The 18120-nt window shown below is 35.1% G+C and overlaps 1 protein-coding gene across 2 annotated transcripts in view; it reads left to right on the forward strand.

Annotated features, from left to right (window-relative positions):
* The window catches only part of ascc3.L (activating signal cointegrator 1 complex subunit 3 L homeolog), a 327995-nt gene that overhangs the window by 275970 nt on the left and 33905 nt on the right, over positions 1–18120 (forward strand). For both annotated transcript variants that reach the window (XM_041563009.1, XM_018263366.2), the window contains exon 36: positions 407–541. In XM_041563009.1, the coding sequence (XP_041418943.1) occupies positions 407–541 (135 nt within the window). The remainder of the gene's footprint in view (positions 1–406; positions 542–18120) is intronic.

Here is an 18120-nt window from a genome sequence, read left to right on the forward strand (position 1 = left end):
AAAGAGCAAAACACACCTATTTTACACAACTGCACAGGCAGACCTCTTATTGGGCCAGATATCTTATCCATTAGATGCATTTAGAAATAAATTGTTTAATATATTTAGAAATAAATTAATTAATAAATTAAATATGCTTGATGCTTTACCCCAATTATGCCACCATAGATTTTGACTATGTATTTTTTGTATAATGTTTCTGGCCATGTGACTGTATAGAAGCCATAAAAAAATTGCTTTTATGCTAGAAAGACCATTTTTATGTTTTAATGTAATCTTTAAAACAGATATGCCTTTTTATGTGTGTATTTCCTATCATATCTGATTTTTCAAACAATTTTGCGGCACACATTTTCTCTTTATACATTTTTAATTGAAGCCTTGTTGCTGTCACCTATCTTTTCAGGATAATCGAAGTATTGAGCCACAAACCTATGGACGTATTGCTTCCTATTACTATTTAAAACACCAGACTGTACGGATGTTCAAGGACCATTTAAAATCGGATTGCAGTGTAGAAGACCTGCTCTCCGTACTTTGTGTGAGTAGATATTTCTTAAATTGTTGTTCATTTATTTTGTAAGTCAAATTTAGATTTATTTGCGTTTTCCAAAGCTAACTGAATTGGAAGGAGGATGTAAACACTGGCCATCCAGAATGGTCCCTTGGCCAATGTCATTCCTGTATTCATGCCAGGAATTTTCTGCTATCACCCTTGTTTAAGTTAAAAGATGCAGTCTAACAATAGCTGGTGGATTAGATGTTGAAGAATGCTTTTAACATTTGCTTTCCCATATTGTCCAAGGTCTTCTCTAGTTTTCTACACTAGTCCACATACATGCCTTGGTATATGTTTCTATTTTCAGATTTGTGTAGAAAAATTCCCCCAACATTTCTTTGTATTATTGATTTTTTAGATTCAGAAGGTTCTTTATGTATTTTGTAACTAAAATGGCAATTTTATATTGCCATTAAGAGCTCTAGCATGCCAGTAATTTTAATACCCACTGCACATATTGGCTACTGAAACTTTCATTATTGTTGTGGGTTACTTTTCACTGATGTAATGGAAAGAGTTTCAAGTAACCCTCATCAGATTTTATCCCCCAAATTTATGCTGACAAAATAGAATGACGTGAAATAAGGGTGTCCAAACTTCAGCCCTTCTGCCTGTTACTGAACAGCAGTATCCCTGTAGTGATTTGTAGTTGAACAATTGTGGTCCTTATTTTAGATCCAGCCAGGGCACAATCCTCAAGGAGATTGCATGTTTTTTCAAAGTCTGCATTTCTTCCAAATTTCAAAAACATATAAGCATTTCATCGGCTCTAAATAAAAAATGCCCTAGTATGTGTGAATGTGATAGGGACTGTGTAAACTCCCCTAATGTCAGGGACTGATGTGAATGATGTATAATCTCTGTAAAGCACTTTATAAATGTGTTGTGCTATGTAAATAACAGCTAACAAATAAACTAACAGCTGAGGCTTATCAAGTTGCATATATTTTGTATACTATCTCCAGCCATCTTTGCTTATATTGTAAGGAACTAAAATTCATCATATTCCCAGAAAAGTAGATGCATATATTTCTAGCATCTAATTTATTGCATTTTTCACCCTCCTTTTTCAAATCTCTATTAGTGTTAATAGTGATTTACCGGTAATAACCAATAAAAAACATTGTGCACTATACTTAGTTTCAATTAAATATGGGCCTTTTCTAAAATGCATCAGTATGAAATAATAAACCTTAACCAAATAATTTACATGTTTCCAAATACAGTTAACTCTGGCATAATTAGTTGTATAAATCTGTGTACAGCTTGACTGTATAAGGTAAATGCAAACTTCCATCTTCTCATTTCATTGGTTAGTGACCTCTTAACACACGAGTGGATATTATGCAGATGTTAATTAAGTTTTAATTACTAATTAAGTTGCTTTTCTGTCTATCGCTGTCAAAGGTGTGAATTGTAGGTTTTTTGTTACTCCTAGCGTCTTGGGACAGATGTAATATGTTACAAGAATGATGTCCAGAGTTTACCCCCTCCCATCCCAATCCATCTCTGAACACTGAATTAATGAGATGACTAATTAAGGCTATTGCTTCACACCCCTATTGTTAAATGGTGACATTACATCTGTCTTGTATTGATGCTTCCCTCCCACCTATTGAAGCATTTAACAGTTTTGGCAACAGGGAATAACATGGCAAAGGGTTAGTTGTCTAATTAGGTTTAAGTGATATCAGCAGGGGAAAAGCCTTTAATAAGTAATATAGTTTTTTATTTAGGCGTCTGTGCAGAAAAAAAAAAGTTTAATGGTTTCATTGTAAATGAACAGAAAATGTTAAATGCTAAAAAATCAGCTGTAATGCAATATTAGAATTATGTTAAAACATATTATTATATATACATTATATAATAATTATATATACATTAAAATTTGAAAATCAAATATATTGGTGTCATTGGAAAGCTAGACTTATACTTGGTAGTTCTAAAATTACTCCAAGATGGCCATTCATTTTGTATCTGGTTGTATACTTTTGGTAATTTAACCTACTGCCCAATCATCTGCAAATACATTTTATCTAGGAGAGGAAATTATGATCGACCATTTGGTCATATTCAATAGCAGTCTATTAATCTAAACTGAAAATTGTATCCACCAGTAACTCTAATGTGGGTACTGACTGCTATGTTCCTAATGCAAGTATGTTATCCAGAATGCTCGGGAACCTGGGGTTTTTCCAGATAATGGATCTTTCAATAATTTGGGTCTTCATACCTTGTCTACTATAAAATCATATAAACATTAAATAAACCCAATAGGCTGGTTTTGCTTCCAATAAGGATTAATTATATCTTAGTTTGGGTCAGTGTTTAAATGCCTTATTAGGTTGTATGTTAAAAAGTAGGTATTCCATCTGTTGGCAATGATTAATTAAAACTGTGGAAACAATTGGCTTATATGTCTAGATTTTCTTTTTTAGACCAGTCATACCTGTTGTACAATATTTACATGGCTCAGAGGGCCCGTACAGGTCCATATGCTCTACCTTTAATAAATAAAATGTTACTTGTTAAGTGGGGGGGGTTTTTTCGTTTTTTTTTTAAAGCCTGTAAGTAAACTTTTTTTTTTCCCCTCATTATTGAACCAAATCAAAAAGGATATAGGTTTAATATCCATGATTCGAAACGATTCACGTTCAAACACTGTCAGTTCTTCCTTCTGTACTAAATTTTATTTTTGATCATGTTGTTGGTAGTGAAGTACCTGTATACATCAAATGTATTTTTCTTTGAACAAATACTTTTCTAAGCCACTTCTATATTTCCAGAAAAGTTTACTGTATTTTTACTATGGAATACGACAAAGTTTTCCTTGTATTATCCTTTAAATGCCACTAGAGGGTATAATTATCCCTAGGTAGGCTTTAAAGGGCAAATGTAATATCGGTTCAACTACTAAACAAATCTGAAGTGATTTCCTTATGAATATGGGCCCCCCAAAATAATGAATTTGCCCTTATATTTTTTCTTTGCAACTAGATATGCAGATAATTTAAGATTAGTATTTCATTGTTTAACATTAATTGCTGTTTAAGTGCAAAACTTGGACATCGTTGCTGATAAGTGTGATCTACAGATGGAGCTGGCCTTATTGAATCATCTGGTGCGATCAGCTATTTTACAAAAATAAAATTAGTTGAAGACAGAGGTAGGATACAATTTAACCGAGCACATCAATGTGATAAAACATGGGCTGTATCTCCACTATGGCAGGGGCTGATGAGAATGATGAATCATTTTTGTAAAGCGATATTTCATGTGTGATGCATGGTTCACACATGAGGAAATTCAAAAGAGACTAGAACATGTTAAGATTAACAAAGGTCCAGGGCCAGATGGTATTCATCCCAGGGTACTTAGCCAGCTTAGCTCTGTGATTGCCAAACCTCTTTAATTAATTTCTCAGGATTCATTGAGGTCTAACATAGTGCAGAGAGACTGGCGAATTGCTAATTTGGTGCCTCTATTCAAAAAAAGTATTCCGTTCTCAGCCTCAAAACTATAGGCCAGTTAGTCTGTCAGTGGTAGCAAGGCTTAATAAAGGATAAGATACTGCACTTCATAGCAAATCACAATACTATGAGTTTGTGCCAGCATGGTTTTATGCGTAATAGATCTTGCCAGACTAACTTAATTTCTTTTTATGAGAAGGTAAGTAGGGACCTCGATTCTGGGATGGCAGTGGATGTGATTTACTTAGACTTTGTTAAAGCATTTGAAACAGTGCCACACAGAAGGTTACTGGTTAAATAAAGGAATGTTGGCCTGGAACATAGTATTTGTACCTGGATAGAGAACTGGCTAAAAGATAGACTACAAAGAGTGGTGGTAAATGGAACATTTTCTAATTGGACCAGTGTTGTTAGTGGAGTACCGCAGGGCTCTGTACTAGGTCCCTTGCTTTTCAACTTGTCTATTTATGACCTGGAGGTGGGCATTGAAAGTATTGTTTATATTTGGGGTCTGTGCTCTGACTGCACTCTGCAACTCACTCCGGATAAGTAAGTACAGCGCTCTGTTGCACCCTGATTAAGTGGCAGGAGGGGAAACACCTACATAACCCCTCCAACCCACCCCTCATGAATACAGTGTTGCCGAATGCAGGCAGTGCTATATTCATCAGGGGTACACTGTGCTCTGTTTTGGAGCTTGGTTTTATTAAAGTGAGGGGCAGTGCATCCTGCCCTGTCTTACCCTTCATATACTTACCACCGTGTATATGAAACTTTAAAAATAAAATAAATAAGTACTTCTAAATCAGTAATTAATCAGTAATGTGTGAATGCTTGGCAAATAATTTTGCTGCAGATGAGCCGAAGACAGCTGATACTATCATGTAAATTTACTGTGAGGGCAGGAATTGCAGCACTCTAGAGTTTACAGGACAAATTCCTGTAACAGGGTGCCTTGAAAGCAACTTTTTTTTGGAAGCAGCCACTTTATCATGAAACATGGTATGAAGGTGCACGCCTCTTAATAGAGTAGTATTCTATGAATAGGACCGTGTGCCTGACATTTTACAAAGAAACATTTTAATAGTTTTTGATGCTACAGTCATGTCATGACTTTATTACACTAAGTGCAACGTAAGCTACTTGTAAAGGTTGTGGATGAGTAAGGCTGTGTGTCTGTTACTTAAGTAAATTGTGTTGAAAAATTATCCAATGTTCATCAAGTGTAACCCCTCCAGTGCACATACCTACACACACTCACACCGACCGCGCCATACACTCTCAAACTATATATACCAATATCTATACTAGTTGATCCAGGGACTAGTCCATTTTGGAGTCAGGTAGAAATTATATTCCCCTCTCTGAGGCAAATTGGAGAGGCTTTAGATTTTTTTTTTTTTTTTTTTGCCTTCTTCTGGATCAACTAGCAGGCAGGTTGAAATAAATATTTTGTTTTGGGCTTCTGTACCAGCCCAAGGCAACCACATCCCTTTAGCAGGGAAGATCTGTGTCTCCAAAGATGCCCCAGTAGCTCCCCATCTTCTTTTCCACTGATTCACTGCACATGCTCTGTGCTGCTGTCACTTACTGAGCTTAGTGACCAACTCACAATATACATTACACATAGAATATAAATGTCACAATATAAGGCTGATTAGTAATTAATAATGATAATTACTAAATGACTACATGGCAGCACAGAAACCTGTGCAATTAGTATCAGAATTGAATAATCAGCCCTGTATTATCAGCTTATATTACTGACAAAATTCATTTTCTGCTTGATAATTTGTGATGTCATTTTCCAAGATGGTTGACCCCCTGTGACAAGTTTGAAGTTCTGGATCATTGTTGCCATTGAGAAGCTGAAACTTTAGACTGGTGCAATAAGTTCAGTAAATAAAATATGGCATTTTTAACCCTATTCATTTTTAGGTTTATCACTGTAGTCTGTGATATTATGCTTGTCCAAGAAATCATCCAAGCCCCTCTTACAGGTATTAACAGAATCAGCCATCACAACATCATTCCACAGTGCATTCCACAACCTCACTGTGCTCACTGTGAAGAACCACCTACTGCAAAATGTAGCACAGAAGCAGAGCAGTTGCTTGCTATCTATATGATATTTCAGCCAGAGTTTGTAACAGATGCACTTCTCAACCACAAACAGCAAGGACAACTGGCAAAATGCTAGCAAAAGAATGTTTAATAGCACCTAGGCATATATATTGTTGAATAACCTGAATGTGAATTAAGCACAAATTAGCTGAAATAGTGGGCGCAGATACTCCCAGTTTGGAGAATTCAATAGTATAAAGAGAAAAATCAAGATTGGAAGTTATATTAGCGCAGCACCTGGTGGAAGAGACTTGCTTATACATGGGTCCTCTGCACTCAACCCATTATCAATATATTTAAGACAGAGACATTTTGTGCATACTGCTACTAAAAAATGCCTTACCCTTTAAACAAAACAGGGATTGTTTGTCCATATATTGCAATATATTTAAGCTGGCCAACTACGTCAAAGTCATCCCATATCTGGCCAGTCCTATGCTCAATTTTATCTGATTCATTAAGAATTCTATTGCTTCATTATACATTTTACAAAGGGACTAGGTTTTACCTGCAACTTACTTGCTGCTTTCAAAGTAAACCTCCATACTTGGCTGCCCTTTTATTAGACACCAGTGGGATCACCTGACTATAGCTGGGAAGGGTGGGAGCTACAACATGGAGCTGGTCACTGCTCCTGTATAACTATAACAAACAAGGGAAAGTTGTGCTCACCACTATTTTTTAAAACCATTAGGCGGGGGTGCAATGAGGCCGTGACCACAAAATACATATAGACAAATACAAGAGTCCTCTGCACTCAACCCATTATCAATATATTTAAGACAGCTACATTTTGTGCATACTGCTACTAAAAAATGCCTTACCCTTTAAACAAAACCAGTCCTATGCTCAATTTTATCTGATTCATTAAGAATTCTATTGCTAAAATATAAGCATAGGACTGGCCAGATATGGGATGACTTTGACGTAGTTGGCCAGCTTAAATATATTGCAATATATGGACAAACAATCCCTGTTTTGTTTAAAGGGTAAGGCATTTTTTAGTAGCAGTATGCACAAAATGTCTCTGTCTTAAATATATTGATAATGGGTTGAGTGCAGAGGACTCTTGTATTTGTCTATATGTATTTTGTGGTCACGGCCTCATTGCACCCCCGCCTAATGGTTTTAAAAAATAGTGGTGAGCACAACTTTCCCTTGTTTGTTATTGCTTATACATGGGTAGAGTTACATTTTGTAAAGAACTATTTTAAAAGGAAAAAAGTTGGAATTACCATATCACAAAAAACATTATTCAAAACAAATTATGAATTGTAAAATGATTAGCTTGCTTTGTTTAACCTTGTTTCATAGTTGGAATTGTTGAAAAGTTGCAAGCATACTCTGTCTGGCTCTAGCAAACACGCAGTCTTGATACAGAAGTATAATTTGAAACAGGCAGCAGGCAGAAAAGGCTTACTGGCGTGAAGTATAGCCACATGATAGTTAATCACTCTGTTCCATAATTGCAGATCAGTAGAAAGCTGTAAGGTTGCCATACCTCGCTTTATAAAACCACATGAAAGATTTACATTGCTTTGGAGCACTCCCTGCGGACGGAACAGCTCGGTGCCTAATTCTTTCACTTGGATTGGCACATGCTGCAGTTGTTGTTGAATGCTATTGTGAATTCTTAATTGCAGGCATGCCACAGTTGTTTTTGTCCTCTCTCAGACCTTTCCATAATGCTGGCAAAGGCAGCCTTTGTGTAACGTTCAGTTGCAAAGTCATGTTTAAATGAACACCACCTGATGCTAGTCAGTGTTCCCAGCCACCATTCTGAGACACTAACTACTCCTCATGTCAGCTGAGAAAATAGAGAATATAAAGTTGTTGACAACTTAAAGCACTGATCTATGACTAATTTAAAAATGAATTAAGCCTATATTTATATTTAGCCTACTAAAGGATATACAGTGCCTTACAAATTTATTCACACTCTTAGCTGACTCATTCTTTTTACTGAATAACAAATCATATGCTGATATTTTGTTCTCTGTGTTATTGCAAAGCACCGAAACAGGTCCTTGTGCAGCATTGGCTTGGATTTGCACCATCAATGCAATCTATTTTGTTTTGTGGCCAGTTGTGCCACTAATATTGCTTTTTAGAAGCCTTTTTTAATCTATTTTGTTTTGTGGCCAGTTGTGCCACTAATATTGCTTTTTAGAAGCCTTTTTAGCCAAGTTCAAATATTTGTGGCACAAATATAACACTGTTCTAACTCCATACTTAACACAAAATGTATTGTGGATAATATTATGCTCTGTGGCTGTTTTTCATTAATAAAAATAATAGATAATCTATGCTGTGAATATAGAGAATTTACACAGGAGAATGTTTGTCTGCTAAAAAAAAATTAATGGAGAAAGTACATTGTTTAGCAGCACTATTATCCATAGTACAAGGCTTAAATGGCACTGCAGTTGCTTAAAGGGATTGTATCCCAGCAAAACATCAGTTATAAATGCTGCTGCAGCAAAATTCTTCACTGAAATCCATTTTACAAAACAGCAAACAGATTTTGTTTTATTTAAGTTTGAAATCTGACATAGGGCTATACGTGTTCTTAGTTTCCCAGGTACCCTCAGTCATGTGATTTGTGCACTGCAAGTTGAATTGATGTCACCCACCACCCTTCCCCCCCCCTGCCACCAGCAGCCCATCAACAGAACAATGAGCAGGTAACGACTCCCTGACACCTGCCTTGCTAGGTGTAGATATGAGGATAACACTCAATAAAAAATCCAAGTCCCATCACAACTCCTCCAGTTACATTGAGTAGGAAAAACAATAGCTTTTCTGAAAGCAGTTCCTTTGTGCAGTGCTGGCTCTTTTTGAAAAGCACAGGGGCCAGTCCAATGGCCCAAAATGGCTACCTTCACACCAATATTATAACTAAAAAATTCAATTGTTTGTTCAGGAATTCAATTTTATATGGTAGTGAAATTTTTATATGGTAGAGTGAATTATTTGTAATGTAAATGGTGTAATTTAGAAATAAAAACTACAACCTAAAAATCATGGCAGAATCCATTTAAGGACAAGTTGAATGTTCTGTCAAAGCCTTGATCTCAATCCAAATGAGAATCTTGGCACTCTTTGAGGTGCATAATGGATGTATAGTTCTAAATAAATTTTGATAGACACTCTATTACTTAATAATGCTGGTTCCTAGTCCTGGGGCAATTTTTCTGTACAGAATTGAGGTACATGATGGCTGTTATTATTAATAGAGCAATCAACACAACTACATTGTTTGCTTATGAAATGATGTGTAACTCTTTCACGTAAACTGATTTTTGATTGGCCTCTAAACCAGCTATTGAGTTTAAACACATTTTCTGGATATTTATACTGTATACGAAGAACAAATTGATGTTGATTATCAGCATTAATGTTTTCTGATATATTGGTGTATTATTTTCTGTACAAATATATGTCCTCTTTTTGTGCGCATGAAGAGCAGATGGATGCTTGACTGACTGCTAATCCACAGCTGCAATGGTTTCAGCAGCCCCAGCATTTCTAGGTTAGAGTGGCTTTTCTGTCAGAGTGAGAGGGCAGCTAGAGAGGGATATCATTATTCATTAGGATCCCAGTGGGACTGCTGCCAACTGAGATTAATTTTTTCTGTTATGCTTGTAAAACAAGCTCAGGTGGAATCTCTAATCCTTGGGGCACGGGTGGCAGATCAAGGAAGATGCTACAAAGCTAGTTAATTTTCTGATTCTAGAGGAAACAGAAGCTGTCTTAGATGTATAAAAACATGATTGCAAATCTAAGTAGCTAAAATCCAAATGGGAATCTTGGAAAACATCTGGCACCAGTTTTTTTCTTTTTAGGGTTTTTTTTTTGTTGAGTGTTTGAAAGTTTGTATATGAGCCAACTGGTTTGCAGACCAAGTTGGGCTTCTGTTATAGGTACACAAAAGAGAGTTCTTATATTCCTTTATAATATTTATTTGCATTTATAGCTTGGCTGGTTTGCTTTTTTAGATTTATTCATGTAATAATGTAATATAGTTCAGTTTTATTAATGAGGAAATGTTTCATTATTAACTGGAAAAAAAACTTGGATGAAGTAACTTCCTTATGAAAGCAAAACCTATATTAGAAAATGAAAGGTAAGGATTTGATACCTTGATTATCTACTTTAATAAAGGTCAAGGCAGGGATATAACTTGATTAAATATAAAACCTATATTAGCCAATCTTTATAAATGTTATTTTGCAAAAAATATAATTTTTCTCTCTATAAAAATGGATAAAATTGCTGCAAACGACTGCAAGAAATATGGCATATATATTCTAAAGTAATATTTTACATATGCTGGAAAACAACCTATTAACAGTTATTTTAAAACCCGCAAAATGTGTTTTCTGCATTCCTAAATTGTGCAAATGATTATTATTTTATCTAATAACGTTACATGATCTGTTTGCTTTTCTTTTGCTAGGTTATCCTGATCAAAATGTTAGTGCACCTTAATTAGTGTAAGCATATTTATTAAATTCTCATTTATCTAACATTTTTATTTATTATCCAGGTATTGTCACCCTTTAACTATTGAATGCATTGTCATTTCTAAAATTATTGGTCAGATATTTTATCTAAAATCCTTAATCCAGTACAGGTATGGGACCTATTATACAGATTGCTTGGGACCTGGGGTTTTCCAGATAAGGGGTCTTTACGTAATTAGTATGCATGTATAGATGAACAAAATGCCCATGTGCAAGAACTCTTAAAATGCACAAGTGAACCTTCCCAAACCCATGTAAAGAACCTTTAAAATAATAAATTTTGTGTTAACCAATTCCTGCTTTAAAGTGAAACTATACACAGGTATGGAATCTATTATACAGCATGCTTGGGACCTGGGGTTTTCCAGATAAGAGTTCTTTCCATAATTTGGATCTCTGTACCTTAAGTCTACTAAAATAAAATCAATTAAACATTAAATAAACCCAATAGGATTTTTTTTGCCTTCAATAAGGATTAATTTTATCTTAGGATCAATACAAGGTAATGTTTTGCTATTACAGAGAAAAATGTAATAATTTTTAAATTTTAGAATTATTTGGTTACGATAGAGTTTATGGGAGATGGCCTTCCTGTGATTCAGAGCTTTCTGGATAATTCGTTTCTGGGTAATGGATCCTATACCTGTACATTATGGTACTTGTAAATTCTGTGTGGATTATCTATTCTAAAGTATCAAAGCATAGTCTAATTTTCTCAATAATATATTTGATTTTTACTTTTTATTTTCATGGTATTGCTTACTTGATATCTTGTCACTGAGACTGGTGATGCAATAACTGGTTGTTATATCACTGATCAAATATGTAATAGATATATATTCTCAGCAGCATCATTGATATGATCTAATAAGTAACTTAATACTTTGGGCTGTAGGAAGTTAGGACTTTGTGCAACCATAACTGACATGTTCCTTGATATTTGATTTATTTGATATATTGTTTTGAATGAACATACAGGCAGGAAGTGATTTTAGGCTGTTTGCAAAGAAGAACTCCCAAATCAATTTAGAATTCATTAACTCCACTGCAATATTTACCCAGCCCTTATATTTGCTCTTCAAATTTGTTTTGTATAGGGAAAATGAGAGAAACAATATTGTGGCTTACAGTTCTTCCTCTGTAGTAATATTTTTCTGACTTGAGCTCAGTTTACTGAAGGATGGTATTTACAAAATTGTAGCTAATATTAGCAGATTCAATAGGAGTCATCTGCATTTTATCACCAATAGAATATATTCAATGGAAATAATGCCTATTGTAAAAGGTTATTACAACCCCTTTTTATTTTTTAAAGTTTGGACTGTGTAAATTGGAGATAAGAGAATAATATGATGTGCACATTGCTTAAAGACTATGTTTTTATTTACTTTGAACGTTTAGCAGACACTATTGAAACAAAGGCTTATTAAAACTAGTTGTTATCTCAGAAATGATCACTCCCAATTATGTGCGATGTATAAGTGGTAATTGTCACTGGGAATCTGACTCTATATGGTACTTAATGTATTAATGCAATAGAGTGTTTAATGTGTGATAATTTTTTTATTGTTGCTGTAATTATTTGCAGTATACATATTGCCAAAGTGTTTCCCAGGAATACTTTTTTATGTGATTGCATATATGAATGTATTTTTGGAGACCGGAATGATAAGCATTTGATTTAGCAGCTGGAAAAAAACAGCAATTATGTCCAATAAATTGTATATTAAGTTGAAAAGTATAACTGCTGTGGCTTTATTCCTTAACCACAATATGTCTGTAATAATCAGCTGCTAGCTAAAAAAAAATAGGAAATGATTCTACTTGCAAGTAGGTACAACCTGATAACCTGAGCTTCAAAGGGCGGTGACTATCATTGCTTGACTTAAAGATGACTCCATTTCAATCAGTATTAATAGGCATGATGTTATGCTAACCTATTACATACTGTATATTTATGAGAGAGGCAGAGTTCAGAGGGTTTACAGTATAAATGTGAGTGTGAGTGGAAGGGAATCTGATATCTTGTATTTGTGGTAATGTTGTATAAGGGTGGTGGCAGAGGCGGCTACTAGAAAACGAATAGTTCCGAGTGCCATCCTGCCAATGATTTTCATTATCGCCAGCAGGAAGGCATTAAGGGGAGTTTAGTCACCCGAAGAAGAGGCAATTAGTCGCTGGGCGACTAATCTCCCCCAGTAGCCTCGTCTGCAACCACCCTAAAAGGATGCTAGACAAGCTACTCCAGAACTGTACAGGTATGGGACTTTTATCTGGAATGCTCACAGCCTGGGCTTTTCCCGGAAAAGGGATCTTTCTGTATTTTGGATAGCCATACCTTGCCTACTAAAAAATCATTTCAATTAATGATTGTAATTAATCCCAGGATTAAAAGGATTGTTTTGCATCCAATTAGGATATATTATAACTTAATAGAAAGACGAGTAATAAAAAGTAGCAATAACAATCCATTTATAGACTTACAGAGTGCTTGCTTTTTAAATGGGGTCATTGATTCCCATTTGAAAGCTTAAAAGAGTCAGAAGAAGGTGGCAAATAATTCAAATAATGAAGTCCAATTGGAAAATTTGCTTAAAATTTGCCATTCTACACGTATTAAAATTTTACTTAAAGGTGAACCACCCCTTTAATAAAAGTGCTTTTATGCTCTACGCACTGTGGGGAAAAGCACCAGTTGCCTACTACACTTGCAATCACTTGCCCTATAGTCTGTTTTGTTTCTACCAACAGTCTGTAGCTATATCTTGTTTGGAGCTTCTCAGTGCAAGAGTGTGATTAAGTTCAGGGTGTGATGGGAACAGCCCATTCTTTTACACATCAGTTAAGCAGAGAACAGAGACCAACGCTACATACTTTAATATTTTTAAGATTTACAGATAAAATGTATACTGTACCTTGTTACTACTCTGTATTTGATGGACACTTTATATAGACTGTGCCCCCTGCTATTTTGCATGAAGAGTAGCTTCCTGAATAAATTTGAATATTTTTTTCTACCTCAAATCTAATGATACACTTAAGTTCATTTTACTATATTTCTTACAGAGTAGATTACACAGACATTACCAGTCATGGAAATAGTATATACTTGCCATCACATTCATGAAAGAGACAAACCAATTCCTGAATTCCTGCCAGAGATTTTTAGTTTTGCTGACCAAAGCCATTCCATGCCTGGCATTTCTGAGACACATGCTGGAACACAAGGCAATTTGCAGTACAGTAGAACCCCCATTTTACGTTTTTCAATGGACCAGAATAAAATCAGGGAAATGTATTATGCATAATATATAGGTGGGGCCACAAAAAAACTATGTAAAGTGAGGGAAAACTTAAAATCATGGGGTGTAACATTGAGGTTTTGCGGTATCTTGCCAATTGTACAGTACTTTTGTTGCTTAACTTGTAATAAAAAAAAATATCTGGATCTGTTTTGCCATATGTTTTTCTGAAGGAAATCACTTTTGACATCTAAACTGAGTCAGGAGTTTCCTTCACTTCCAGCTAGTGACCCCATATTGCTCTGAAGAGAGTGGCAAAGGTCTCCAGGCTCTTGACCCTTGATCATCAGGAATGCCATGTGCTGACTGTACCTTAGTGATTTAAGTATAAAGGTGAATTGGTGAAACTCACGCCCTTCAGGCTTTCTAAGTGATCACTGACCTGTTTGACTGCCTCTGACCTGTGTTTCACATGTGTTATCAAGTATTGTTTTTGCACATCAGATCTCCTTCCAAAATAATGGTTTTCTACGTTTGAACAGAAGCTTGATTTTCTAGATTTTAATGGACTACTCATTATACTACCTTTAAATGACTTATATTTTCTTAAAGATTTGTAAATGAGCATGGTCAATGTCTTCCATCCAGTCTGCAATATTTGTACACTGTGAAATATTTTTTATGAACATTTGGGCAATTTTGTAAATCTGTCCTAGGACTCTTACATGGGTGTGCTTTTTTTGTGAGATGCAGGATTGAACACACCTAAATGCATTATACACATTCAGATTTGCATTTTACTAGAATATCATTGCCGTTTTTTAAAAACAACATACAGCTTCTTTGTTGTAGACACATTTACATTCCACACACAAATGCAGATACAGTAAATACATTATGTGGGTTATTTATTAAAGGTCAAGTTGTGTTTTCCTGAATTTTCCGAGGTTAGTTTCACTAAAAACACAAATTTGAGATTAAAAAACTTTTTCAAAATGTATTATCCTCCAAAGCTGCAAAAAGTCTGAATCTGAAAATATTCCATCTAAAACCTGTCGAGGTCATGTAGAAGTCTATGGCAGAGGTCCCTTGAACTATTTGACGATGTTTTTTGGCTTCACAATTTTCAGGGGATTTTTCGGTGGTTTTGCACACAAAAACTAGATCAATTTGAGGTATGCAAGGTTTTTTTGTTTTTTTTTAACTATAACTCTATCAAGTCGAATATTCAAGTTTTTTAACATTTGGGTTTTTTCATAAATAAGCAAACATTTGAGTTATGAGTTTATTCGAGGTAGGAAAAAAACCTCACAAACTTGACCTTTGATAAATAGCCCCCTATATTTGTTTGGATGTGCTCAGCATTTATAGATGAACAAAAAAATGCCCATGTGCAAGAACCCTTAAAATGCACAAGTGAACATTCCCAAACCCTTGTAAAGATCCTTTAAAATAATACATTTTGTATTAACCAATTCCTCCTGTGAAACTATATACAGGTATACGATCTATTATCCAGAATGCTCAGGACCTGGGGCTTTACAGATAAGGGGTCTTTCTGTAATTTGGATTGCCATACCTTGTCTACTAAATAAATCATTTAAACACTAAACCCAACAGGATTGCTTTGCCTCCAATAAGAATTAATTATATCTTGGGTAGGATCAAGTACAAGGTACAGTTTTATTATTACAGAGAAAAGGGACATCATTTTTAAAAAATTTTAATTATTTGATTAAAATTGAGTCTATGGGAGATGGCCTTCCCTTAATTTGGAGCTTTTTGGATAACGGATCCCATACCTGTAAAACAGTAATTTTTCTAAAGGAAATGTTTCCTAAATATGTTCAGCTTCCCACCTTAACATACCATGGCTCATTTCTTCTTATATAAAATGCTAGAGTAATAAATGATAGACAGATAGATATTATATATATAGATGTATTAAATATATGGCATATAAATTATATTTTCATGGATTAACCAAACCACAGATAGTATAATAATATATTTAATTAATTTTAGCTCAGCAGCACAGAAACTGTTCTAATATAAACGTTTCCAAACTCCACAAGATATTACTTTAAGAAACTAAAAGGTTGTTGTGCAAAAAAATGTAGTTATGAGCCAGTTGCCGCTAACAAATGGATATCAGATTTGTTTCTTAGCTCTATGTATTTCAAGCAAAGGTCTTTAGTATGAAGCCTTCCATTAACTGAGAATTCATTTATGCTGTGCTGGAAATAGCACTTTTTGAGAATGTGCATAATGTGGTTAGGCGATGGCTAGTAGGTGGCAACATTACATTTCCACATGTCTGTCTATAAAATGTGCTCTTGGAGGTCTTTCGCATATTTGATATCATTATGGAGCAATTTGGATTTTGTTTTGCTGTTTGTAAAGTACATTCAGTAATACTTTGCTGCATTTCTTTGATAATAAATTGAGGCAAATGTGAATATGAAACCCAATTGCAACATTTATGCTGATGGTTATGTTCAGCCAGTGCTCGCTTATTATTAGAGTGCTTTAAGAAAAACTAATGAATAGATCTAGTGTAAATGTCCATATGCTAAAGCATTTGCAGAATTTGCTGAAAGGCTTACTTTTATTAATAAAAGGGCGTATATAAAAAATCCTACTTCATCCTATTCTTTTTCCCATGTCACTGGATGTTATGCAAGGCCAGCATTCAGTAAGGGTTGCCTGTATGGATATGGCAGCATGCATAATCTCTCTAACTAGCGATGAAGTTGCTGGCCAAGAGAACTTGTTGATACATTTATGTAGGCAGCTTTTTCTTTTCTATTGTATATCACTATGCTGCCAGCATATATCCCATAGCTGCTGGAAATGACTTTACTTTTCTATTCGCTGTGAAGCCCAGCAGATCTTCTCAGTTGCAAATGTTTAACCATTTGCCTGCCGTAGAATGCAGAATATATAGGGGGTGGGAACTCGAGGACTGGAACTCCGCACCGTGTAGATCGTAAATTTGCACATTCCTTTGCCAGCTATGAGAAAAACATGTTGCCTAGCAACTAATGGTGCCAGCTGTAGCCTCTGTCACTGGCACCCAAAAGGTTAAATATGTCAGAATATTTCAAACTTTACCCTCAGTCTGCTAGAAATCATTAAAACATTAATAAACCCAATAGTATTATTTTCCCACCAAAAAGATTAGTATCTTAGTTGGAATCAAGTACAAGGAAATATGTTTTAAAATTTAGAATTATTTAATTGAAATGGAGTCTATGGGAGACGACCTTCCCGTAATTAAGAGCTTTCTGAATAACAAGTTTTCGGATCCTATACTTGTAGTACATTACTAATCACATTCCAACTACCTGCATCACAATCTGTTGACAAATGCAGCTGGACTATGTCATAGTTTCATTGTTCATTAATTTATTGTACAACCACTGTTTTTTAAATATTTTTGCAAAGATGTGTGTAACTTGCTGGCACTATAACTATATATCTAGATAATATAGTGAATAAAGTACCTCCTCTTGTAAAATAAACGGATATTATAAGTCACCGAGGAGTTTCATGGTTTTTATACAGGTCATGGAACTCCGAAGTAACTTCTAATATCCTCATATTTTACAACTGGGGGTACTTTATTTATTATAATACACAAATTTCAATTAGTCATGTGACAGAAATTACATCAGAACTCACCGTTTATAACTGATGACATCAGAACTCACCGTTTATAAGGATATAATTTACAAGATATTCATTATTTATATATATTTTTTTTTATCCATAGTTTTATGGAAATACAAAGATATGCATTTATGCACGATTGATATGTATACAATAGATGTGAAATTGTTGATTTTTTGTATATATATGGATATTCAGGAGCACGCCGCCAATGAGGCGAGTTGAGAAACTCGCCTCAGGCGGCAACGCAGGAGAGGTTCCCAGGGGCGGCAAAAAGCAGCTCCTGGTACCTTTTAAGAGCCGAATTTTCGGGTTTTTAAACCGGAAATTCGGCTTTACTATTGCGAGAGAGCGCAATTGCGCACTTCGCATTAGTGTTCCTGCCGGCGAGGGAGGGGCGGCATTGAAGGAGCCGCCTCAGGCGGCGCTGTAATTAGAATCGGCACTGTGGATATTCACTATATATGACACTTAATTGAAACACATGATTCACATTGAAATGCTGATTGAATGAGGGCACTGATTGG

This window comes from Xenopus laevis, chromosome 5L (genome assembly GCF_017654675.1).
Source record: "Xenopus laevis strain J_2021 chromosome 5L, Xenopus_laevis_v10.1, whole genome shotgun sequence".
NCBI lineage: Eukaryota > Metazoa > Chordata > Amphibia > Anura > Pipidae > Xenopus > Xenopus laevis.